The sequence below is a fragment of the Schistocerca piceifrons genome, chromosome 2 (genome assembly GCF_021461385.2).
Source record: "Schistocerca piceifrons isolate TAMUIC-IGC-003096 chromosome 2, iqSchPice1.1, whole genome shotgun sequence".
Classification (NCBI taxonomy): Eukaryota; Metazoa; Arthropoda; class Insecta; order Orthoptera; family Acrididae; genus Schistocerca; species Schistocerca piceifrons.
In genome coordinates, this window is record NC_060139.1 from 248,529,720 (window position 1) to 248,557,676 (window position 27,957).

At 43.7% G+C, this 27,957-nt stretch overlaps 1 protein-coding gene across 1 annotated transcript in view; it reads left to right on the forward strand.

Moving 5' to 3' along the window:
* Window positions 1-27,957, forward strand: part of LOC124777671 (juvenile hormone acid O-methyltransferase-like) — a 68,581-nt gene that overhangs the window by 28,073 nt on the left and 12,551 nt on the right. The window contains exons 4-5 of the mRNA XM_047253152.1: window positions 11,087-11,216; window positions 27,121-27,268. Of these exons, the coding sequence (XP_047109108.1) occupies window positions 11,087-11,216; window positions 27,121-27,268 (278 nt within the window). The remainder of the gene's footprint in view (window positions 1-11,086; window positions 11,217-27,120; window positions 27,269-27,957) is intronic.

A 27,957-nucleotide genomic window follows, 5' to 3' on the forward strand; every position in this document is an offset into this window, starting at 1 on the left:
AATAGTTCGACTAACGAGTGTACCGTGAAAGTCAGGAATCCGGTAAAACATCAAATCTCCGACATCGCTGCACCAGGAAAAAGATTCTGCAAGAACGGGACTACCGAGGACTGAAGAGAATCGTTCAACATGACAGAAGTGCAACCCTTCCGCAAATTGCTGCAGATTTCAATGCTGGGCCATCAATAAATGTCAGCGTGCGAACCATTCAACGAAACATCATCGATAAGGGCTTTCGGTGCCGAAAGCCAACTCGTGTACCCTTGATGACTGCACATCAGAAAGTTTTACGCCTCGCCTGGGCCCGTCAATACCGACATTATACTGTTGATGACTGGGAACATGGTGCTTGGTCGGACGAGTCTCGTTTCAAATTGTGTCAATCGGATGGACGTGTACTGGTATGGAGACGACCCCATGAATCCATGGGCTCTGTGTGTCAGCAGGGTCTGTTCAAGCTAGTGGAGGCTCTGTAATGGTGTAGGGCAAGTGGAGTTGAAGTGATGTGGGACCTCTGATGCGTCTAGATACGACTGTGACAGGTGACACGTACGTAAGCATCCTGTCTCATCACCTGCATCCATTCATGTCCACTCTGCATCTCGACGGACTTGAGCAATTCCAGCAGGACAATGCGACACACCTCACACGTCCAGAATTCCTACAGAGTGGTTCCAGGAACACTCTTCTGAGTTTAAACAATTCCTCTGGCCACCAAACTCCCCAGGCATGAACTTTCTTGGGCATATCTCGGGTGCCTTGTAACGTGCTGTTCATAAGAGATCTCCACTCCTCTCGTACTCTTACGGATTTATAGCCAGCCCTGTAGGATTCCCTCGAGCACTACTTCAGATATTAGTGGAGTCCATGCCACGTCGTGTTGCGGCACTTCTGCATGCTCGCGGGGGCCCTACGCGATACTAGGCAGGTGTACCATTTTCCCTGGCTGTTCAGTATAATACAAGGTCGAGAGGAAAAAGATGATTGCATTTATTAATAGCGAAACAAGTCGACTGTTCTTGGCGACTTGTTTCGTAAGTACGGAACTGTGCAGCTTGCCAGACCACTGTTTTTACAAAGTATCTTTATTCTGACAATTGCGAATCCTGGCTGGCTGCCATATCAAGATCTTCCGATAGAATGTTGTTCGTTAATAGCGCGGTTGATTGCGTTGCTACGTCAGCCAGATTTAACCTACGACAGCTATAGCTTTGGCGATGGCCCAGGGTGCAATGGTTTCTGACAAGCAGATAGTTAATCTCAGTTTAATTTTAGCTGGTATTTTAAAGTTCGTGTTCATTATGATCCCTTTTGTTTTAAATCAGCATTATCAGCTCGTTAAACTATTTCCTCAGTGGATATTTTTCAGAAATTTCTTCATTTAGGTTATTTCAAAATATGTCATTACAAAAACACATTTCTGTTATCTTCAGCCGGCCGGAGTGGCTGAGCGGTTCTGGGCGCTGCAGTCTGGAACCGCGCGACCGCTACGGTCGCAGGTTAGAATCCTGCCTCGCGCATGGATGTATGTGATGTCCTTAGGTTAGTTAGGTTTAAGTAGTTCTAAGTATAGGGGACTGATGACCTCAGAAGTTAAGTCCCATAGTGCTCAGAGCCTTTTGAACCATTTGTTATCTTCAACGTATCGAACGTACTTACAGCACAGAACAACGTGCACATTACTGTGTGCAAAAGCAATCGTGGCTAGATCAGAACTGGACATATTTCACCACGTGCAATATTTTTCTTTTTTTACATTGTTGTACGAGTAAACACAACAGTGAAATGCACTATAAGGCATCTTATTCTTCTGCATGGCCGTCGACTCCGGGAAGATTACATTCACCGACGCAAATTCCTCGTGCAGCGGTGGAAACCGCCGTCTCGCCTCCTACTTAGTCTATTGACTGTATAGCTCATGGAACAAAGAAACAAAAATATTTTGTAGTCTTTTCTCAATTTAATCTTCTACTAGTACATTTTCATTAACTAGCACTAATATAGAATGGGCTGCAGTATTCCGTTTTTTTTCCCTGAGCGATGAACAACATATCTGCCTTTGACGCCGACTAGCAAATTTGGTGAAGCGAAAGAATACAACAACTCTTTCCTGAATGTTCTGAATTTCATTATTGTACTTCTCTTACCTACATTCATTCCGTCTGTATACTTGAATAGACATATGGTGTAATGCAATCGAGCCAGTGATACAGTAAGAATCTTATGATACCAGGAGGTAACGATATGTTATATAAAAATGACTTCGGATAAATACATCTTCATAAAACCAATTATTTCATATTCTACATATTTTAATTAATATTGAAACATTTTACTTAAAATTGTGTAAATTCATTTTATTAAGTTTTTTAAAGATGCACCAGCGATTAATATTGTCAGAGCTGTAAACTCTTCGGTTTACAAGTTAAATCTCTGTTGTTCGTTGTATACAGTCTTGGAGGGAGGTTAGCTGTAAATTGACATTTTTGGTAGCATGGTTTTGTGAATGATGGTGTGCTTCTGCAGAACTGCTGAAGGCAGAAGTATTTTGTGCTAATTTTTCAGAGTGCGAAATACTGCTGAATACAAACAGTTTAAAGTTCAGGAACATTACGTCATTCAGTAAGTTTTAGAAGCCATCTGAATTTTGCAGTCCTTCCATCAGTTGGTTTTCTTCATACTAGATCAGAGTATTGTGCCGTTACGGAAGACAATGAGACCGTCAACTAGAAAATCAGCTAAGTAATACTCTATAAATTCATATGCTTCGATGCATCTTACACCAAAACAATGCCTAACGCTTGTTTTGAAGTCGGGTCTTTTAATGTGTAACAGTGAAGTGCCGGATTACAATAGTTATTCCGCCTCTCAAATTTAGCAACGTCCTGGAGTTTTGTGGGGAATTAAATACCACCTTGTTCATAATACCCACTATTATTATCACCCTGTGCTGTTTACTTGTATACTGTGGGTGTTTATTGTACTTTATCTCGCAAGCTAAAAGTAACCACACAGAGTAATAACTGTCCTTATTTTAGATATTAATAATGCCCTCTTTTCCAGCTACATCATCTGGAAGACCCCTCTCACCCACGTTTTTGATCAAACACATGAATGCGGATGTCCAGATACAGGACGCTACTATGGGTTTCCCCAGAATCTCTCTCCTGGAGAATCGAGCCTATATGTCATTTAGGGTTGATATCCCAAACCACACAGCAACTGAGGTGCCCCGCGATATCACGCCATTTTCACCCCAATATGTATAGTGGAATTTTAGGGAACTCCATCCTTCTGCAGGTCGGTGAACTCGCAGCGTAGTGTAGCGTTAAACTTAGTGGCAGAATACCACAGGCCGTTTAAGATCTCGGGAAATTCCCTTTACAACATGGGTTGACACGCGCTTAAAGGAAAAAGATAGGGTAACGCTATCCGACCCAATTATCGATGTGGGCAAACGATATCCTTTTCCCAAGTGCACCTCGAAACACTGAGTACGGCAAAGCTGTGGGGTAAACAAACCCGATGGTCATTATCACAAACAGAATGGGCTGAGAGACTGCTACTGGCCGATAGATGATCGTCGTCAAAACTACAGTGACCGCATCCAGTTGTTGACATTCCTTGTACAGGCAGTGCTATTGCAGCGATGCTCCAGGTACTGATGATTATGCTGCTGAGGGTGTTGAGGTTGAAAGTCAAGGTGCAGTCACGATGATCCGGTAGCTGGTGCTGGCGATGCCATCGTAGAGATGGTAGGCCGAAACTCTTAAGTATTTCTGAAAAAAACGTGAAAAAACAGGACAACGGCCTAGAACCCTCATGAGATAAAACTCGTATATACACTCATACAGGGAAAGAGGGAGAGAAGAGTGACGGGGGGGGGAGGTGGGACTGATGCATAAAAATTCATCCTCTGCTTGAACTGCTATTCCTGCTTACCCATTAATTATTAATGCATCAACTTAGAACGGATACAAGAAAGACTACAAAAGCAATCATATAATGTATTTTAGAACGAACTGTCTGCAGCCGTGAGCAGTGGGCTAACAGCCATGTATGGTCTATTGATACCAGAGACTGGTCTGATGGTTCAGTTACTCCTTCTGTACCAGCACTGCATCCATCTGTTAAAACCTATCTTCCCTTACCTGGTCGGCATTCGTTCTGACGCTGCGCTTCAACTGGGCTAGCGTACCTAAGCTCTGCGTTGCCAAAAACAACTTGGGGAGAGATTGTACACCAGCAAATAAGTGTCACACGAAACCGATAAAAACGCACAATGTTGTCGCGGCCCTGTGTCCTCGTATTAAGTTGCCGTACATTAGCAACAATGTAAACACAAAGATGAATGTACCGTTCACCATAATTCGTGCAGGCTTCACTGTAGCCAACAATTTCTAGTCTCCCGTAAATTTGGCTGTCTATCGATCCCAGTCCGAAGCAAAGCATATTGTTGCCACGTGGGACTTTACAAGCAAAATGCCAGGATACTTCTGAAACTGCTTAAGCACGCAATGTTCTCCAATACAATAAAAATAGCACCCACAGTCGCGACCAAAAGGCAATTTGCTATTATCCAACACAACACTGAGCAAGCTGACAGCCAGATATTGAGCGTAGATCCACTTCTGGGTACCAAGGTGAGATATGACGCCATAACATGACTTCAACTTTGTTCATCTGATCTAATCTAGAACTTTGTAAGTATAATCACAGTCAAAAGTGGAACTTGTAAACACCAGCTAAAGACTCTTCCTATGCGATTGTTCATATTTCGACTTTATAAAAGTCAGAACTACCAAAAAGCTTATTGCGTCATTGAATTTGAGCTGCCGTTAACGACAGATCCGTTCTCAGTCAGCCCTAGTCTCGATCTACCTAGAACAAGGACCGGCGACCCCAACTATTTAGCCGACTGTGACGTCAGATATATCAATTTTCTGAAAATATAAAATTTTGATATTTTGATGCTCCACACATGTTCCTACTGCATAAGCTCATTCTGAACCCTGCTTATAGTAATTTAGCGATCCCAGGATTAGCTGCAAAAAGTACACTCATTGTTATAAAAAGAGCTGCATCCAGAATGACCCAATTGATGCACTGCATACCGCCTTCGTATGTTGCACGATACCAGCTGTGGCACCAATTTCATTTGCACGGTTCGTCACCTACTCATTGACCATGAGTGACTCGTGACGTCTCACTTATAGTCTGATATAAGAGGGCCCCAAATGCCTGTGACAGCCAGTATGACAGCGGATAGCATAAATAAATATCAGCTGTATGTGCGCTGCGGTCAGGCGACACGTCTGATAGTATTCGTAAATTGCCCAGCTGAACGAGTTCTAGAGCGGCCGCACCGTGGCGTTGCGGGTGACTGGGTGCTCCTCTCGTCCTATTGCGCACCACGTCGGTCGTACAGAGGCTACCGTTGTCCATCATTGCCGACAATTGATACAGGAAGGCATGCATGCATGACATGTAGGATCAGGACACGCAATACAAGCCGGGAGCACCGACAGTTTGTCCACCACACGCGATTTGATCTGAAGGCAATAATACGTTATATCTGGCGGGCTATCCGCCTACCATGCAACGTGCCGTAAGAGCTAGTACTATTGACAGGCGGGTGCATCACAAAGGCCTCACAGTACTCCGACTGTTGTAACACACGTCGCTCACAAGCCTACGGTGTCGCGGCCGACGCGCCTGGTGTCAGCAACGATGAGCATGGGGCTTTGCAGATTGGCATCAAGTCCGTTTTAGTAGCTGGACTGTGCCAGGAGCCGCAGTGCAAAACGTCACAGTTTGTGGTCTCCTATCACACGTCCTGTCAGCCTGGTGCGATACTGTGGGTAGCATTCTCCTGTGGTTCCAATTCATCGTTACTGTTTCTAGTTCACAGTACATGGATGTGGTACTGAAAGCGGTAGCTCGACTGTATGTGCACGCCCTTGTCCATGTTCTCTTTCAACAAGACAACTCTCATCCTCATACTACAGCCACCTCCGGAGCATGCCTCGCAAGAACGGATACTCTGCTACCCGGCCGCTGTGGCCGAGCGGTTCTAGGCGCTTCAATCCGGAACCGCTACGGTCGCAGGTTCGAATCCTGCCTCGGGCATGAATGTGAGTGATGTCCTTAGGTTAGTTAGGTTTAAGTAGTTCTAAGTTCTAGGGGACTAATGACCTCAGATGTTAAGTCCCATTGTGCTCAGAGCCATTTGAACCTTTTTTGATACTCTGCTAGGGCCAGCCGCATCGCCAGCCTCTGGCCGATGGTGAATGAGTGGGATATTGTGGAGTATGCCATCAGGACTCCACCTACACTCAACAATACGTAGGACCTGTTCGCTCAGGAGCAAGCGGCGTGGGATAGGGCATCACAGGACTACATCTGAGTACAGCCGCATGCCACTCGTGCTGATGCTTATGTTCGCAACTATAGGTTCTCGATGCGATCCGAAAAATTATGTCTTTGGACCACGCAGCACAATACATGTTGGTCTTTCCAGGCTGAAAATGTAATCGTATTGTACGTTTGATACCATTTACCTGCCTACCAACAATGATTGCAGTCCGCCTTGTCCTTCTGTGTCCAGCTCGTTTGATGAAGATTAGTTAGTGTATGTTTCTGAGTGGACTACTTTTGCATCTCCCATCCGTGAGGGCCAGGTACGGAGTCCGCCAACTGTTCCCATGGTACGTCTCCCCATAAAATCTGCACCTTACTTTTAGTTTCCCCCAGAATTATTCCTACGCGAAGCTTCGAGGACCTTCTAGACGCCCTCGCTTCCGCCTCACCTGGAGGCTCCCCCTTTTCAGTGGTGGCGCCACCACAACTTGTATTTCAATGGCCGAAACCGGTTACCGCATGCCTCGGTGGATTTTGGTACGCTACTCAGTTTAAAAGTCACATATCGTGTTCCAAATGACGAATTTTGATGTGGTCAGTGTCTGTAAATTGCAAATCAAAGACCATATTTAAGATATATTACGACTTAAATTATTCTCTAATGTTACTTACTATATTACGTACCTTGTTCGTTCAGAAATGCCTATGATCAGTGAAACAGCATATCACTGCCACATACCATGTCACCTCACTCCAAACTGCATACATCCCACTCCCCTCGAAGCGCGATAGCGAATGAAATGTTACCGATGATGCTGCCACTAAAGCGGAGTTACTAAATACAGTTTTCCGTAATTCCTTCACGAAAGAAGATGAAGTAAATATTCCAGAATTCTAAACCAGAACAGCTGTTAGCATGAGTGACATAAAAGTAGATATCTTAGGTGTTGCGAAACAACTCCAATCACTTAACAAAGGCAAGTCTTCCGGTCCAGATGATATACCAATCAGGTTCCTTCCAGAGTATGCAGAAACAATAGCGCCTTTCTTAGCAATCATATACATCCGCTCACTTGACGGAAGGTCTGTTCCTAAAGACTGGAAAGCAGAACAGGTTACACCAATATTCAAGAAAGAAAATGTAGTAATCCATTGAATTACACACCCATATCACTGACTTCAATTTGCAGTAGGATTTTGGAGCATATACTGTACTCGAACATTATGAATCACCTTGACGAAAATGACTTATTGATACATAACCAACACGGATTCAGAAAATATCGTTCTTGTGCAACACAGCAAGCTCTTTATTCCCATAAAGTAATGAGTGCTGTCGACAAAGGATGTCAGATCGATTCCATATTCCTAGTTTCCAGAAGGCTTTTGATACCGTTCCTCATAAGCGACTATTAATCAAATTGCGTGCATATGGAGTATCGTCTCAGTTGTGTGGATTCGTGATTTCCTCTCAGAGAGGTCACAGTTCGTAGTGATAGACGGTAAATCATCGAGCAGAACAGAAGTGATATCTGGCGTTCCGCAAAGTAGTGTCACAGGCCCTCTGTTGTTCCTGACTTACATAAATGATCTAGGTGATAATCTGAGCAGCCCCCTTAGATTGTTTGAGATGAGGCTGTAATTTACCGTCTAGTTAAATCATCAGACGATCAGTTCCAATTACAAAATGATCTAGAGAGAATTTCAGTATGGTGCGAAAAGTGGTTATTGGCACTAAACAAAGAAAAGTGCGAGGTCATCCACATGGGTACTGAAAGAAATCCGATAAATTTTGGGTACACGATAAATCGCACAAATCTAACGGCTGTCAATTCGACTAAAGACCTAGGAATTACAATTATGAGCAACTTAAATTCTAAAGACCAAATAGATAATATTGTGGGGAAGGCGAAACAAAGACTGTGCTTTGTTGGCAGAACACTTAGAAGATGCGACAAACCCACTAAAGAGACAGCCTACATTACACTTGTCCGTCCTCTGCTGGAATATTGCTGCGCGATGTGGGATCCTTACCAGGTAGGATTGACGGAGGACATCGAAAAAGTGCAAAGAAGGGCATCACGTTTCGTGTTATCGCGCAATAGGGGTGTGAGTGTCACTGATATGATACGCTAGTTTGGGTGGCAGTCACTGAAACAAAACAGCACAGTCCCCGTAATGATCAAATATGATATCATGTACACAGATTTTTTTCAGCAGCGGCCACCGATACGCGCCCCTGCACACTTAATAAAGGTCCAACTTCATTCAGTTTCACAGTTCTCTCAATAATAAGCACTTTGTGTTGTTCACATGATGCGGTATACACAATTTAAATGTTTTATCCGTCTCCTCACACATAGGAGCCAACATACCAGCCATCCCGTCACGTTAAAAGCCATTGTTTCCTCGTTACGGATCCTTTCATTCGATCGTTCAGTTTCGATAGTCGAAATATGTTCTCTTTTCGGAAAGATACGTAAATATACGTTGAAAAATTTATGTCCAGATAGATATATTTGTAGTATTTGAATGTCGATATTTAATACAATACATAATAAGCATAGCAAATTAATAAAAGAAAAAAATTTATGTAGGTCCCCTATAGCCTTATTGCACTCTTACAACCTTAAGTTGTGGAAGCGACTCGTTTGTTGCACGAAATCCTTTTTTCCTGTAGAAGACTCGGTTCCAATGCGATAAAATGTTTGTCTCGAATAAAAATACAGCCAATGCAGAAGAATGGCTTCATACCAGAAATTAAATAGCTGCACAGTTATGCACCCAGATCTTGGCACCACTTCAATGTAATCCCGAGAGTACTTGCTTTAAATGTAAAATCGTGCACTTCACAAAACGCTCAAATGTTGTACCTGCTATTTCAGCGTCAGTGAGTCACGATTGGAATTAGTCATCCCATACAAACATGTGGGTGAAATAATTTGTAAGGATAAGAAAGGGAGTGGTCACATGAGCCTCTGTCATAGACAGTGCAACAATGCAGATAATAGACTTCGCTTCATTGGTGGAATACTGGGGAAATGGAATGAGTCTACATAGAAGACTGCTTAAAAAGCACTCGTGCTACATATTCTAGAATGTTTCTCAAGATTGAGAGACCCATACCGAATACGTAGAACCAACAGCACGAATAGTCACAGGTTTGTCTGATCCATGTGAGAATATCACGGATGCAAAAAAAGTCAACAGGCAGTCGTTTGAAAATAGAAACAAACAACCCCACGAAAGTCTGTTTGCAAAGTTCCAAGAATCAGTGTGGAATCTAGAAGTATACTTGCAACCTCCTACAAGTCACTCTCGTAGGTAACATATACAGTCTCTGATCAAAGGTATCCGGACAAATGTTAGTGAACATTAATATGGGGTCAGTCCACCGACCGCCTTTATGACGGCTCTGAACTCTGCTGGAAACACTTTCAACGGGGTGACTGAATGTCTGCTGAGGAAAGGCAGCCCCTGCTTCCTAAAGAGCCAAAAGCAGAGAAGGTAACGATATTGGACGCTGAGATCTGGAGCAACGTACTAACTCATTCTAAAGGTGTTACATTGAATTCAGAGCTGGATTCTGGGCCGACCATTTCATTTCAGGAATGTTACTGCCCTGAGACCGTCGCTTCACAATTGCTGTTTTATGACAGAACACATTGTCATGCTGATACAAACCATCATCGTCTCCGAACTGTTCCTCTACTGTACGCAGTACTTAATGCTGTAAAAAGCATTCGTATCCCTCCCCATTTTTCGTTTTCTTAGGCGCAGTAAGGAGACCGCATTCTGACCACGTAAAACACCGCCATACCGTGACACCATCTCATCTGCACTTCACTGTTGGCACTACACATGAATTGTCACAAGATGTCACGTGAACTGTCACTCGGAATCAATAGCTTCTAGTCATCAACTGTTCAGTGGCGCAGCTTATTACGCCACCACAACCGTCACTTAATACTGACTGCAAAAATGTGTGACTTGCGAGAAGTTGTTCGACCCTTGTACCCCATTCTTTTTAACTTCCTTCGCACAGACGTTGTGCTAGCTGGAATTGTAGTAGCACTTTTGAACTCAGGAGTGATTCCTTCCACTGATTTCATACGATATTTTGCAACCACCCTCTGGGATGCTCGACAGTGCATAAGGTCTGCCTGTTCTTGTTTTGCTGTGGTGGTTCCTCCGCGTTTCCGCTTCACACTCTCATCAACAGTCGACTTGGTCAACCTTAGAAGGGTTGAAATGTCCCCAGCTGAGATCCAAAGACTATTCTACGTTAGAAGTAACTGAGCTCTCCCGCCCAACACATTGGTCTGTTACCGCTTCTCTACTGACAGCACAATAATCTCCGTCTCACTGAATACCGTTTGTCGGCCTCTCATGATATCTAGTGTTCGATTCCGCATTACATAAGAATGTCCTGATATTTCTGGTCAGGTAGAGTATTACCGTGTGCACAGATGCAGGAAAGCACTCTGTCTTCCTGCGCTCTACACGCGAATGGAACTGGAAGAAACTCTTAATATCTTTTTCAGTGGAAAGTACCCTCTGCCGTGCACTCCACAATGGTTTGCAGAGTGTAGATGTCGATACAGATTAGATTTAATGCAATGTGGACCCGAGAATTAGAAAGATTATTGAATTTAATGATAAGAAATTTGTGTACACCAATTACACTAAAAGAAGTGCTGTATTTTTTTCTTTTTTTTTTTTTCAGGAGCGCGATACTGAACATGTACAAGCTACTGGCGTCTGGAGGAGAAGCTGTATTCGTCATGATGGCAACAAGCCCTTTCCTCGCACATGATATCGTGGGAAAAGATCCCAGGTGGAGCAAATACATGCAAGTAAGTTCACTGATAATTAGCTCAGATGTGTAAAAGACATTTTGAAGAATGTGTATTGAGACTATACATTCACAACTTTCTAATATTTTAGGAAACCTCGCAATGTTCATAACATAGAAACAATCGGACGTATTACAAATAAAGTGTATAAAAATTGTGAATAACTAAAAACCTAATCAAAATACATGTACACTGATCAGCCACGATATTATGACCACCTACCCAATAGCTGGTACGTCCACGTTTGCGACGGATAACAGCGTCGACGCGTGTATGCTTGGAAGCAGTGAGGCCTTGGTGGGTCGCTGGAGGGAGTTGGCACCAATCTGCACACACAAGTCGTCTAATTGCCGTAAATTCCTGGTAGATGGATGATAAGCTCTGACACTGCGTTCAATCACATCCCAGATGTGTTATATATGGTTCATATCTGGCGAGTCTGGGAGCCAGTACATGAATAGGAACTCACGACTGTGTTCCTTGAACTATTACATCAGACTCCTGGCCTCGGGACACGGCGCATTATCTTGCTAAAAAATGCCGCTGCCGTCTGGAAACATGTTCGCCATGAAGGGGTGTACGTAGTCTCCACTGCACCCATTGATGCCCAGCTGAATGTTCGCGTCTCCAACCAGTCCGCGATACTCCTTGGTCGTCATGGCTCGAGCCATGACGAGCTCCACTGCACCCATTGATGCCCAGCTGAATGTTCGCGTCTCCAACCAGTCCGCGATACTCCTTGGTCGTCATGGCTCGAGCCATGACGAGCTCCACTGCACCCATTGATGCCCAGCTGAATGTTCGCGTCTCCAACCAGTGCGCGATACTCCTTGGTCGTCATGGCTCGAGCCATGACGAGCTCCACTGCACCCAGTGATGCCCAGCTGAATGTTCGCGTCTCCAACAAGTGCGCGATGCTCCTTGGTCGTCATGGCTTGAGCCATGATGCCCACCTGAATGTTCCCCAGAGCATAATGGAGCCGCCGCCAGACGTCCAGGTATACAGGTGGCAAGGAGCTGTTCACCTGGAAGACAACAGATTCGCGCGCTCCCATCGGCATGATGAAGGTATAGGGCCCCATCAGAAAGTGCAACGCCTTGACACTGCGCAGATGTCTAGTGCCGATAGTCACGTGCCCATTTCAGTCGTAGTTGGCGATGTCGTGTTGCTAACACTGACACATACATGGGTCGTCGGCTGCGAAGGCCCATCGTTACAAGTGTTCGGTGCACTGTGTACTCAGACACTCCTGTACTCTGCCCAGCATGAAGTCTGGTGTTAGTTCCGCCGCAGTTCGCCGCCTGTCCTATTTTACCAGTCTGAGCAGCCTACGACGTCCGACATCTGTAATGAGGGATGGCCGTCCAACCCCACGACGTCTGGACGTGGTTTCACCTTGGTTTCGCCACTTGTTGAAGACACCACAGCAGTCCTCGAACACCCGAGAAGTCGCGCAGTTTGCGAAATGCTCGTGCCAAGCTTCTGGGCCGTCACAACCTGCCCTCAGTCAAACTCAGATAGATCACGTCCCTTCCCCTTCTGCCCACGGATAGCACGCTCACTGATACTACATGCACTGTGTATGTGTCTGACGAAATCATTCCTCGCCAGTTGCTGCTATCGCCTGGACGTGTTTATATCGATAGCAGATCGGTAGTCAAAATGTTCTGGCTGATCAGTGCATAATTAAATTTGTAATAATATACGAGAGACAGTCGAAAAGTATAGGAACTTTCGAGAAAAGGAATATTTATTCTAAACGATAGAAAACTGAAACATACATTATTTTTCTACATAAACTCCCTGCACTTCAATGCACTTCGTCCAACGTTTCACAAGTTTTTGATTCCGTCGGAAAAAAAGGGTTTTTGGTTGCACCTGTAACCAATTTTCCACCACATCAATGACTTCTGCATTGGTTGAAAAACTTTTTCCTCTGAGCGCTTTCTTCAGTGGTTCAAACATATGGAAATCGCCGGAGTGGCCGAGCGGTTAAAGGCACTACAGTCTGGAACCGCACGACCGCTACGGTCGCAGGTCGCAGGTTCGAATCCTGCCTCGGGCATGGATGTGTGTGATGTCCTTAGGTTAGTTAGGTTTAAGTAGTTCTAAGTTCTAGGGGACTTATGACCACAGCAGTTGAGTCCCATAGTGCTCAGAGCCATTTGAAATCGCTTGTAGTCAGGACTGGACTGTATAGCGGGTATTCCAGCAATTCGAATCGCAACTCCTTTATTGTTTCGGTCGTCCGTTTGGCAGAATGTGACCGAGCATTAAGTTGCTGCAGGATGACACCTTTTCGCAGTTTTCTGCAAAGTTTGGATCTGCTTGCAGGGTTCAGTGTAATGCGCGACACATCACAATAGTTCTCACTGTTCACAGTTTCGCCTCTTGGGGTGATAAGAACAGCTACCATATCTTCCATGTCCCAGAATACAGTTAGTATAATCTTAGCAGCTGATGGTTCATGTTTAAATTTCTTAACTTCTTATTGATGATGGGTGTTTCCGAACGATGCTCGCAGCCTTACTCTCCGGTTTGTGATGATTCACCCTTGTATCGTCTGCAGTAACGATTTGCCGAAAAAATCCATCTCCCTCGCTATGATTATGGGCCAGATGTTTAACACATATGTCTATCTTTTGCGCCTAAGCTGCGCTGACAATTGTCGGTATCCACTTTGCACACACTTTCCGAAAATCTAACCTGTCGTGTAAGATGCAATACGCTAAAACATGACTGATATGTAAAGTATTGGCGATTTTGTCCACTGTAATTCATCTGTTTTCCACCACCGTACCCTCGCCTACTTCCAAATTGTACTCAGTTGTTGACGTCAATGGCCTGCACGATCTTTCCTCGTCACACAGGTTAGTTCGTCCCCGATTGAAGCGCTCTATACATTCGTAGATCTTGCTTTACGATAAACAGCTACCGCCCTTCTGCGCTTGCATTCGACGAATAATTTCCGCAGGTTTAACACCTTCCGCAAACAAAAAGCTAATAACTGCCCTCATTTCCTTGGTGCAGATCGACAATGGAACTGCCATGTTTCGCGGTCTACTACAATACAACGACTAATGCGGAAATAAGAATGACACCTTGTGTAGAATTGCTGCAGATGACAATATTTCAGCATTGGATACTACCAGTGTTACCAAGCTCTACGGCAAGAAATTAGAAAACTCTCTTTACTTTATGACTTCCCCTGTACAGTACCCAGTTTCACAGTGCTATCCTAACATCATTTTATACATTATTTTCGTGTTCTTCAACAGATTCATTTGAGAAAACTGTACTGGTGATGATACAGCAGAAATAAAAACAGAACAACATTAATAGAAACACTCTTATAAAAGACGCTTAGTCAACATAGCAAAACGCAGCTGACTATTACATATAGGGTTATTATAATTAAAGTTAAACTTTCAGTACACTGTAGAAATAACATCACTGGTCAGATTGATGTCAAATTACAAAGGAATATTATCGGTGAAGGGGGAAAACGTATGGCAGAAGAAAGAAATAGTGTGGCCGAGTGCACGGCTGTTTCTCCTTTCGCGTCTGTGACGTTCGCCATGACTGTGTCAATGTAACATCGCGCCTTGCTTGTAAAGCTGTACTACAAGAATGATGACTGTTCACACGTCGCTCTGCATAAGTTCCGGACATTGGAGAGTTTGAAAAAAAGGGGTTGGTTCGATGACTGCAGTGGGTCAGGAGAAAATGATTCAGAAATTCGAAAAGACGGGTTCTATTGGTGTGGAACCTGGTAGAGGGAGGAAACGAACTGATTCGACGTCAGCGGAAGCAGCGGCCACAGCAATGCAGAAGGAGACGAGTGGTGGTATGCAAACTTGTATTGCACGGAGAATTGCCCGAACGCTGGACATACCCGTGAGCACTGTGGGTAAAATTCTACGAAACATCCTTCTTTGCTATCCAGTCAAAATTATCCCTGTGTACGAGTTGCTTCCTTTTGACCTGTCAGTAAGACAGACCTCTGCTTTAGAAATTTTTGCCCTCATGGAAGTGGACAATGATTGGCCGTGGAAGATTTTGTGGACGGTCCACTTCCATCTGCCAGGATATGTCAATACACAGAATTGTCGAATATGGGAAACGGAAAATCCACACGCAGAGTGACCTTTTCAGGATGAAGTGGTTCTGGTTGCAGTACCACTTCATCCTGAAAGGATCACTTTGTGGTGCGGGTTTACGGCATCACTTATCATAGGGCCATATTTTTCCGAAGAGACAGTTGCTTCCGCTACTGTTACCTGTACCATCACTGGTAAGCGCTATGAGTGTGTTTTGCGCAACCACGTCGTTTTAGCTGTCCAACAACGTGGATGTATGGATGGGATCATTTTTATGCAAGATAGCGCACCTCCACACATTGAAAATCCAGTTAAGCAGCTGCTGAAGCGCCATTTCGGGAATGCTAGAATTATCAGCCGCCATTTCCTATCAGCCTGACCGTCCCGACCTCCTGATCTTAATCAATGTGACTTCCGGTTTTGGGACTATCAGAAAGGTTCTGTGTTCAGTGTTACGATTGTAAACTTAGCTGTATTGAAGGCACGCATTCCGCAACACTTCCTGAACGTGACCACGGAAACACCTCGACCAGTTGTGGAACATGCTATTTCTCGGCTTCAACTTGATGCACAAAACGGTGGACAGCATACTGAACATGTTTTGCGCCAGTCACACGGAAATTAATAACCCTATATGATTTTGACTGATGCTTTTTATGGTATTTTTGGCCTCAGGACAATTAAAAACCATGTGAGTGATTCTTTTTATGCGGTTTTTGGCCTCAGGACAATTAAATTTTTTTTTTTTTGGAAATTTGTAGTAAGGTCTTATGGAACCAAACTGCGTAGGTTCAAATGGTTCAAATGGCTCTGAGCACTATGGGACTTAACTGCTGTGGTCATCAGTCCCCTAGAACTTAGAACTACTTTAACCTAACTAACCTAAGGACATCACACACATCCATGCCCGAGGCAGGATTCGAACCTGCGACCGTAGCGGTCACTTGGTTCCAGACTGTAGCGCCTAGAACCGCACGGCGACTCCGGCCGGCAAAACTGCGTAGGTCATCGGTCCCTAAGCTTATCCTCTACTTAATCTAACTGAAACCTAACTTACGCTAAGGATAACACACACACCCATGCCCGAGGGAGGACTCGAACCTCCGATGGGGTGGGGGTGGGGGGGGGGGAGCCGCGCGGACCGTGGCAAGGCTCCCTAGACCTCGCGGGTACCCCTCGTGGCCTAAAAACCGATTTTCCCATCCGATGTGAAATGACCTTGCCATGGTGGATGGGCTTACGTAACTAACAGTATCGCACCTGTACACCCAAGCACACAGTTTGTTTAATGTCAAACGTACACCTTAGGCATTGTTGTATGATTGTCATTTGTAGCGACCACTATTAAATTATGATGCTTACAACGCCAGGGTGTTATTTCTACAGTGGTTTGGAAGTTTAATTATATCACCCTACAAATTAATTAGTAAGCAAATGTACATTAATGCAATAGAATTTATTAGAAGCAACTATTTCTATAAATTCTTAATGAAAGTAATTTTCTTGTATTTTTTTTTCATTGAACGTAGAAGTGCAAGCTAATCTGCCTATTTGTAGCATCGTAACCAGGGTTGATCGCGGTCCTCTGGTTTGGAGCAGAGTGGAAGGTCTAAACCAGTGGCTCAGACGGCTCTGCGACGGTATCGGATGCTAATTTCTCGACCTTCGCCATCAGGTGCTGCATTGAAGGGTTCCCCTTAATAAGTCAGGCGTGCACTACACTCAGGAAGCTGCTACCAGGGTAGCGCAGTACGTGTGGCGTGCACATCGGGCCCTTTTAGGTTAGATGACCCCTCCTCTGGGAACAAACACGATTTGCCAGTTAAATCAGCCACAGCGACCTCAGAGAATGCTGGTCCTCGCAGATCAGAGATAGAAAAGATTAATATGATTCTAGTAAACTGCAGGAGCATCCAAGGAAATGTCCCAGGATTAGTATCGCTTATTGAAGGTTATAATGCACAGATAGTATTGGGAACAGAAAGGTGGTTGAAGCCAGAGGTCAGTGACAACGAAATCCCAAGTTCAAACTGGAATGTTTATCGTAAGGATAGGTTAGTCGCCAATGGTGGCGGCGTGTTTATTGCAGTAAAAAATTCGATAAAATCTAGCGAGGTTATCACTGATTCCAAATGTGAATTAATCTGGCTGAAACTGAGTAGCAAAGAACGGTCAAAAATGGTGATCGGATGCTTTTATACACTCCTGGAAATGGAAAAAAGAACACATTGACACCGGCGTGTCAGACCCACCATACTTGCTCCGGACACTGCGAGAGGGCTGTACAAGCAATGATCACACGCACGGCACAGCGGACACACGAGGAACCGCGGTGTTGGCCGTCGAATGGCGCTAGCTGCGCAGCATTTGTGCACCGCCGCCGTCAGTGTCAGCCAGTTTGCCGTGGCATACGGAGCTCCATTGCAGTCCTTAACACTGGTAGCATGCCGCGACAGCGTGGACGTGAACCGTATGTGCAGTTGACGGACTTTGAGCGAGGGCATATAGTGGGCATGCGGGAGGCCGGGTGGACGTACCGCCGAATTGCTCAACACGTGGGGCGTGAGGTCTCCACAGTACATCGATGATGTCACCAGTGGTCGGCGGAAGGTGCACGTGCCCGTCGACCTGGGACCGGACCGCAGCGACGCACGGATCCACGCCAAGACCGTAGGATCCTACGCAGTGTCGTAGGGGACCGCACCGCCACTTCCCAGCAAATTAGGGACACTGTTGCTCCTGGGGTATCGGCGAGGACCATTCGCAGCCGTCTCCATGAAGCTGGGCTACGGTCCCGCACACCGTTAGGCCGTCTTCCGCTCACGCCCCAACATCGTGCAGCCCGCCTCCAGTGGTGTCGCGACAGGCGTCAATGGAGGGACGAATGGAGACGTGTCGTCTTCAGCGATGAGAGTCGCTTCTGCCTTGGTGCCAATGATGGTCGTATGCGTGTTTGGCGCCGTGCAGGTGAGCGCCACAATCAGGACTGCATACGACCGAGGCACACAGGGCCAACACCCGGCATCATGGTGTGGGGAGCGATCTCCTACACTGGCCGTACACCACTGGTGATCGTCGAGGGGACACTGAATAGTGCACGGTGCATCCAAACCGTCATCAAACCCATCGTTCTACCATTCCTAGACCGGCAAGGGAACTTGCTGTTCCAACAGGACAATGCACGTCCGCATGTATCCCGTGCCACCCAATGTGCTCTAGAAGGTGTAAGTCAACTACCCTGGCCAGCAAGATCTCCGGATCTGTCCCCCATTGAGCATGTTTGGGACTGGATGAAGCGTCGTCTCACGCGGTCTGCACGTCCAGCACGAACGCTGGTCCAACTGAGGCGCCAGGTGGAAATGGCATGGCAAGCCGTTCCACAGGACTACATCCAGCATCTCTACAATCGTCTCCATGGGAGAATAGCAGCCTGCATTGCTGCGAAAGGTGGATATACACTGTACTAGTGCCGATATTGTGCATGCTCTGTTGCCTGTGTCTATGTGCCTGTGGTTCTGACAGTGTGATCATGTGATGTATCTGACCCCAGGAATGTGTCAATAAAGTTTCCCCTTCCTGGGACAATGAATTCACGGTGTTCTTATTTCAATTTCCAGGAGTGTAGATCACTTGGGTCAAGATCTGTAGTTCAAATGGATCAAATGGCTCTGAGCACTATGGGACTCAACTGCTGAGGTCAGAAGTCCCCTAGAACTTAGAACTAGTTAAACCTAACTAACCTAAGGACATCACAAGCATCCATGCCCGAGGCAGGATTCGAACCTGCGACCATAGCGGTCTTGCGGTTCCAGACTGCAGCGCCTTTAACCGCACGGCCACTTCGGCCGGCTAAGATCTGTAGTTGTAGAGCGTTTCAGACAGAGCTTGCAGAATATCATTAGTAATTTCCCTGATCATGCCGTTGTAATAGGGGGTGACTTCAACTTGCCAGGTATAGATTGGGAGTGTTATGCCACTAAAACTGGTGCCAGAGACAGGGATTCGTGTGGCATTGTTCTGGATGTCTTGTCCGAAAATTACCTTGAGCAGATAGTTGGAGAACCAACTCGTGAGGGTAACGTCGTAGACCTCCTGGCAACAAACAGACCTGAACTTGTCGAATCAGTTAATGTAGAGGAAGGTATCAGTGATCATAAGGCTGTGACAGCATCTATGACGACGGGACCTACAGGGAATGTTAAGGGAGGTAGAAAGATATATTTGCTTAGCAAGGGTGACAGGATACAAATTTCAGAATATATCAGGAGTCAGCATCAAATATTCGGTGATGAGGACGAAGATGTGGATAACAAATCGAAAAAATTCAAAAGCATCGTTCAATATGCACTAGACGAGTATGTTCCGAGTAAGGTTTTAAGGGATGGGAAAGATCCACTATGGTTTCGTAGCCGTGTTAGAAAAGCGCTACGTAAACAAAGAGTACTTCATCTCAGATTCAAGAGAAGTAAAAACCTAGCTGACGAACAAAAGCTAAACGAAGTGAAAATGAGCGTAAGGAGAGCAATGAGAGAAGCGTTCAATGATTTTGAAAGTAAGGCGTTGTCTACCGACCTGAGTAAATACCCTAAGAGATTTTGGTCATATGTAAAATCAGTAAGTGGGTCAAAATCATCTATTCATTCTCTCAGCGACCACACCGGCACCGAAACGGAAGATAACAGAGAGAAGGCAGAAATACTGAATTCGGTCTTCCGAAGTTGTTTCACCGCGAAAGATCGTAACACGATCCCTGCTTTCAACCGTCGTGCGAACGTCGAAATGGCAGATATTGAGATACCCGATCGCGGAATTGAATATACTTTGTTGAGCCCAACCTACATAGGTAGGAATGATCATCAAAATAAAACAAGAGAAATCAGAGCTCGAACAGAAAGGTTTAGGTGTTCGTTTTTCCCGCGCGCTGTTCGGGAGTGGAATGGTAGAGAGATAGTATGATTGTGGTTCGATGAACCCTCTGCCAAGCACTTAAATGTGAATTGCAGAATAATCATGTAGATGTAGATGTACAATCGCTTAGTAGCGTAAAGGCTTCAGGACCAGATTACCTATAAGATTCTATAAAGATTATGCGAAAGAGCTTGCTCCGCTTCTAGTAGTTATCGTAGATCGCTTGAGCAACGAAAGGTACCTAACGACTGGAAAAAAGCGCAGGTCATTCCCGCTTTTAAGAAAGGGCCATAAGACAGATCCACACAATTATAGACCTATATCGTTGACGTCAATCTGTTGCAGAATTATGGAACATGTTTTATTCTCAACAATTATGACGTTCTTGGAAAATGAACAGCTCCTCTAAAAAAAAATCAACATGGATTCCGCAAACAGAGACCCTGCGAAACTCAGCTCGTTCTTTTCTTCCATGAGTTCCACAGGCTGATGCCGTGTTCCTTGATTTCAGTAAGGCATTTGACACCGTCCCGCATTGCCGTTTAATGAAAAAAATAGAGCTTACGGAGTATCGGAGCAGCCCTGCGATTGGATTCAAGACTTTCTTGCAGACAGAACTCAACACGTCGCTCTAAACGGAACTAAATCGACAGATGTAAAGGTAATATCCGGAGTACCACAGGGAAGTGTGATAGGACCGTTGCTGTTCACAAAATATATAAACGATCTAGTAGAAAGTGTCGGATGCTCTTCAAGGCCATTCGCAGATGATGCAGTTGTTTATACCAAAGTCGGAACGCCAGAAGATAGTAAGAATTTGCAGAACAACCTGCAGAGAATTTATGAATGGTGCAGGCTCTGTCAGTTGACCCCGAACGTAAATAAATGCAACATGTTGCGCATACATAGGAAAACAAATCCATTACTGTACAGCTACGCTATTGATGGCAAACAGCTGGAGACAACGTCCGCTGTAAATATCTAGGCGTAACCATCCAGAACGACCTTAAGTGGAATGACTGTTTGAAACAGATAGTGGGAAAATCAGACACAAGAGTCAGATTCATCGGAATAATCGTAAGGAAATGTAACTCATCCACGAAAGAAGTGGCTTATAAGGCGCTTGTTCGCCCGATTCTTGAGTACTGATCATCTATCTGGGATGCGTATAATGTAGGACTGATAGAGGAGACAGAGAAGATCCAACGAAGAGCGGCGCGTTTCGTCACGGGCTCGTTCAGGTGGCGAGAGAGCGTAACGGAGATGCTAAACAAACTCCACCGGGAGACGTTACAAGAGAGAGGTTGTCCATCACGGAGAGATTTACTATTAAAATTTCGGGACAGCATTTTTCAGGAGGAGTCAGACAAATATTACTTCTCCCCACATGTATCTCGCGTATTGGCCACTAGGAGAAATTTCGATAAATTAGAGCCAATACAGAGGCTTACCGACAATGGTTCTTCCCACGCACTATTCGCGAGTGGAACAGGGTTGGAGGGATCAGATAGTGGTACCGATAGTACCCTCCGCCACACACCATTAGGTGGCTTGCGGAGTGTGATGTAGATATAGAAGCTATTATTTTAGGCTGTTTTTCTGATACCTGGTTATTCTACGCAGTCATTTACGGAAGTATCTCCCTGCTAGTTTCATAAATTAGATCCTCGCTGTTAAAGTCTGAAAATTAATTATGTGTTACCAGAAAATATACATAAACATTCTGCGCTGTTACCTGTTGGTTACACCCATCATTATCATTAGCACTAATTTTTGAAATTTAAATGATTTTTGTACGACTCTCTTTCTGCTTTATATCTCAGGAGTTTGTAATATATAAAACGTGTTTGAGTAGCAAGGAAACAATTGTTTCAGTACTACACTACCCATTAAACATATTTTGTTACATCAATAATCTCTCAATCATTTTCGGTAGCCCATCGCGATTTTACCATCTTATATGACCTTCTAACAACATATCCATAAAACGTTACAAAAGATGTCTGCTCAGTATTACAAATCCATGATTATGTTGTCCTTATGTGTTATGTTGACCAATGATGTTCCTGTAATTTAATGGTTGTCTTAAATTATCTTGTAACTTCTTGTATTATAACACTAACTTTTACTTTAAATCAACTTCATTATGTGCATTGATACACAGGTTGGTATTATCTTCGAATAACACATCCGATTTTTTAAAAGTTGTTATCTTGCCTTCGTCTGTCAGAATTTTGTTTTACGATTGCGAATTCGTCATTAAGCCATTTTCAAGGACAAGATTTTGACATATAGTTTTATGTTAGGCACAGATAACAACGAAATACGGTTACCTATGTTATCTCTGCCTAACGTTAAAAGGCTCAAGTAGCTTCAATGTACTCACTCCTCGCATTGAGTGTGAACATTCCAATGAGTTACAGAGCAGTTTGGAAGTAGATGTCATTGCTGACACATAGACGATAGTGTCAGATGCCCATTTTTTTCCTGTGTCGTCTTTCATCCCTTGAATGGTTTGAGGTGGCAGCTTTATAATCATTTACTCAGTTTTTCATTTTTGTGGCCTTTGTGTCGTAGCTGTTATTTACTTATTTAAAGTATTTCAAATCCGTCTTTGCTACTCCAAAAAATTTCCTATTTCTTTTACCACACGCATTTCGTTTTATTCACTTAAGAATGATCTGCAATCGTACTTACTGAAAATGTTGGTTTGGCTCCTGATGTAAAACCATTTCGTTTCATACGATAGTAAAGTGTGATTTTTACTTACTGCATTTACGTTAGAGTTTTGGATTCGTATTGAAATGTCGCCTGCGTGCACATTTTTCAGGTTTGCTGTATTTTCACTTTAACTGATAGAATTATAAATACTTATTCGAGGTGTACGTCATGAAAAGCATAGCGTTATAAATTAAATTGAAAATAGTCCAGACAACATCTGTTCCAAAAGCATTTCAGTACGTTGTCGGAAAGATAGATTTGAAATAATTTAGGTATTGGAAAAATACTGTGAAAAATATTAAAATTCAAGGGCTGGAACTTTAATATTGGCAACTATTTATTTACAGCTCGCACAAAACATATACGTGTTTCAAAGTATTACTGACTTTCAAAATGGTTCAAATGGCTCTGAGCACTATGGGACTTAACAGCTGAGGTCATCAGTCCCCTAGATCTTAGAACTACTTAAACCTAACCAACCTAAGTACATCACACACGTCCATGCCTGAGGCAGGATTCGAACCTGTGACCGTAGCGGTCGCGCAGTTCCATACTGAAGCGCCTAGAACCGCTTGGCCACATCGGCCGGCTTACTGACCTTCAAATTAGACACTAGCTTTGTGTACAGCCCGCTGCCAGCGATGTGGAAGTCGTAGGATACTCTTAGCAGTGCCAGTTGTGTTGACAGTACGAGCGGAGCGGTCTATTTCCCGACGAATTTGTAGCAGTTCTGAAGCGAAGTGTTTCCTTCAGTTTAGAAATCGAGTTGAACATACGAGGGCTTAAGTGAGGGGAGTGCAGTATGTGGTATAGCAGTTACTAGCCCCATCAGTCAAACAAATAAGTAACAGCTTGCACTGTAAGCGCTTGAGCGTTGTCCTGTAAAATGATGGCCAGATCCTACAGAAAGTGTCATCACTTATGTCTCTAAGCTGGTCGTAGGTTGTGTTCCAAACAAGAACAGCATAGAGACAGATGTGATGACACTTTCTGCAGGACCTGGCCATCATTTTACAGGACAATGCTCAAGCGCTTACAGTGCAAGCTGTTACTGATTTATTTGACTGATGGGGCTGCCGAACAGGGAGCCACAAATCACGTCTGCATCTGAAACGCACGGTTTCGAACTCCCAAGGAGTTCGACTTCGATCCTGATGGTGCGAGCCTTTGTGATCACTCTGAAGTGCCATGTTTCTTTCGGTTCATGGAGCAAGTTAATGGTTTGTTTTGAACATTTCTTGAACGTCGACGATGTTCATGTTGTGATGTGTAATACATACATCCCATAGAAAATGCTCCTGGACACTCATTTTCTATCACCCTCCTGACGCACATGGTAGCGAATATATTTTGTGTCTTAATCGTTTATACAATACTTTCAAATGAGCATTACTGAAGATTGAACTTGCGACCACACGGTCAAGGCGTTCCTTGTGAGTGGATTTCATCTGTTTTTCCTTTCGGCTCATTTTCAAGGTAAATTACACCATCCACATATCTGGGCCAATACGTGATTTTAAATCTTTTTTCAGTCACTGTTTTTTCAAATATTTTGTTTACGAAATGAGTGATAAAATGTTAGCTAAGATTCTTGATATTAGGGATCCATTGGTAGCAAATCACATTGCAAATAATATTCGTCTTCATACTTGAAGTAGTTTTGTCAAGTGATCATTGTGAGCTTATTTCTTATTTCTGACACTACAGAAATGTGGCTGCCGTATAATGTGACACTTAACTCTATCATTTCGATTGTGTTCATGATGAGGAAGGAAGTGTACATGTTTTCAATGTCAAATGAGATCAGTAATCCTGTGTGTGGTGTATACATGTTGTGCATATGTTCTATTAGGTTATCTCTGCTTTTTCACGGCTTATTAGTTTCTGTTTTATAATGTTTTGTGAGAACGTATTGGAAACATTTTGTCAGGTGGTACGTTGGAGCTTTTCTGAAATTTATATCTAGTTTACGGGTATGTTGTATGTAGCTACTTTTGTTTGGCTGTAGAGTATTGGTTCTTGTGGGTCCTTCTGAGTTACATAGTATTTCTGTCTGTCTGAGTGTGCATGTTGAATTTTTGAAAAGTCTTTCTCACATTTGCCTGGAGTGGTGTTATTGAGTCCGATTTCAATGGTCGTATGATGTGGGTATTTATGTATTCCTTTGTTTGTGATGATTGTTCTTTATTAATGAATAATGTTACGTATACTTTGTCTGTCTTAGTTATTGTGAAGTTACTGATTATTATCTTTTGCTTCATTGTTTGAATACTGGCTCCTATGTGTGATTGTCCCTAATGCGATTTGTTGTGTTTGTTGTAGTATGTATGCTCAGTATTTGGCAAAAACATTCAAAGCATAAAACGAAGTAAATGAAGGTCCATATTCACAGTGCTGCACCAATGAAAATTCGAATGTCAGAAAGCGGAAGAATCGCTATAAAACTAGAACAAGAACACGTACAGAGCAGCACCTATGAACACTGTAAGCAGATATTTGGACTACTGTTACGTTATAGAGAATCAGAATGTGCCAGAGCTGATTCTAAACTCAGTTTACAATGTCTAAGATGTAAAATAAAATAGTAGGCGATACATGTATATCATGATCAAATTCGTTTGATTCGCTTATGCACAGACGGACCTAACATGAAAATTGTCAATATAATTAAATTAATTTTCAATTTTGTAACAGTTAAAACTACTCAGTTCTGTCCTTAGCCAAACAGCAGCTGACATGTTCCAGATTCCTGATAAAAGGCATCTGAAGCAACCTTTACAAGCTCATCCAACACAATGTAGTCTTCTACTCACGCCAAGTCCCATATTTGAAACGACATTATCGGTCACAAATTTAGGAAATTATTTAGTTGGTGAGGAGGGAGGGTGGGGGATTGGGAGAAAAACATAAGGAGAAACATGGGACTCCTGAGAGTTGTGACTGCATGTCTAGTACCAAGACTCTGTCGTTTCGATGTTAATATAGTTTCATAATTGTTCATTCCGATTTATTAGATGCTAGTATGCACATGGTTTGTATTCAGTAATTAAGAAGCAGCAAAGCACACAAATACCGTCACTGTTTATACGACAAGTATTTCAAACCAAAACAGCTTCAGCTGCTACGCGCAGTCCGCTTTAAAATACTGATTTCAATCTGGCTGGAACGATTCGGAAAATGACCCCATCAAAATCACTAAAGATCAGATGTAACATTGTACAGGATAATTACTGCTTCATACGATTCACGCGAGATTGTTAGCCTTACCACTTGAGCCACTTTAAACTCGACCATTACTTCCACAGTACAGCTTATTATCATCTTTCTCGTATATATTTCCAATTAATATTCCTCTTCTAATCACAATTATACTGCTTACCAGTGGTCTTCACTAATTTCACGTTTTATATTACCTAATATTCCAAGTAATTCTGTCCCTCAAAATTCCGCCTGCCACTACTACACTCTGCAGTCCACTGATTCATTGACTACATGAAAACACACCAGCGCTCAAGTCGTAAGACTTGTGTTGTCAGCATTACAGTTTCAAACGAATCTACGTCTGCCAGAAAACTTGGTGGCAGGCTGATGTGATAAACTTGAAACAAGGAACACTTTAGAGGGAGAAAGACAGCGGGCTTTCTACGTAGCTTATAGGCGTTACCACCTGTTATCACTTTTTCTTCAGTGACTGTTGCACGCTATGGAAAAATAAAAGATCATAAAACTTATGGATATGTGTGCCCGCAATATGCAACAGCGTCACGAATGTATTTAACAGTAATGACGACGACGTATAAATGTGTCAGCTCATTTTAAGTTGACATGGCTTAAAGCCACAAAAATCTGCATTTGATAATGGTCTAAGGCCGAAATTGCAATCGTGAAATAGAGAAAGTGTTACAGTCACTGGCGTAAATATGTCTTTTATAAAGTTCTACATGACTATGAATCCCAGGTATAAGAAGCTCTCTGCCTCGTGATGACTGGGTGTTGTGTGATGTCCTTAGGTTAGTAGGGTTTAAGTAGTTCTAAGTTCTAGGGGACTGATGACCATAGATGTTAAGTCCCATAGTGCTCAGTCATTTTTTTATAAAACGCTATGGAAGGAGGTCTGCTGGTAGCAACAGGCCGCACAGTTGACGACCATAAACTGTCCCCACTTCTGTTGCAGGATGTTGAGCTATTCCTGTCGCCGTACCACTATTCCAAGGACCCAACAGCAGACTTCCTGCAGCTGTTGCTGGATGCAGGTTTCGAAGTCGTTTACCGGATTTCAGAACCCAGAAGCATTGATTACGACACTAAAGAAGACTGTAAAGGTAAGAGTTTAATGTCTGTACGAAAGTGTTTAATTCAAACATGAAATCCATATGTGAATGTAAGAATGTGTTAAATGTGCTATGTAGTATTTGAGGTGCCATAAATTCAAATTTTTTCAACATGCAGAATACATCATGGATTTTGACTGCCTATGTACCAACTAATGACTCGATGTACACCTTCGTTAATTTCAGTATTTGTTCAGAAATTATTATTTTCCTGTAAAGACAAGATACTGTCCAGCTCTTTGAACAGACAACCTGTCTTATGACAATGTCCATTAACCAGTGCACAGAAAACGAACAATCTGCAGCATCCATACCTACATACGCAGTAATCAATCTAAAATGACGATATAATATCTGCCTCCCTGTGTTGGAATCACGAATTGTGGGAGCATAAGGGCTGTGACTACGTGACATGTGGAAGGTTTGATCGGTCATGGAGGCGTGCTGGGATAAATGGTTCAAATGGCTCTGAGCACTATGGAACTTAACATCTGAGGTCATCAGTCCCCTAGAACGTAGAACTACTTAAACCTAACTAACCTAAGGACATCACACACATCAATGCCCGAGGCAGGATTCGAACCTGGGACCGTAGCAGTAGCGCGGTTCCAGACTGAAGCGCCTAGAACTGTTCGGCCACCGCGGCCGGCGTGCTGGGATAGCCGATGTGGTTAAGGTGA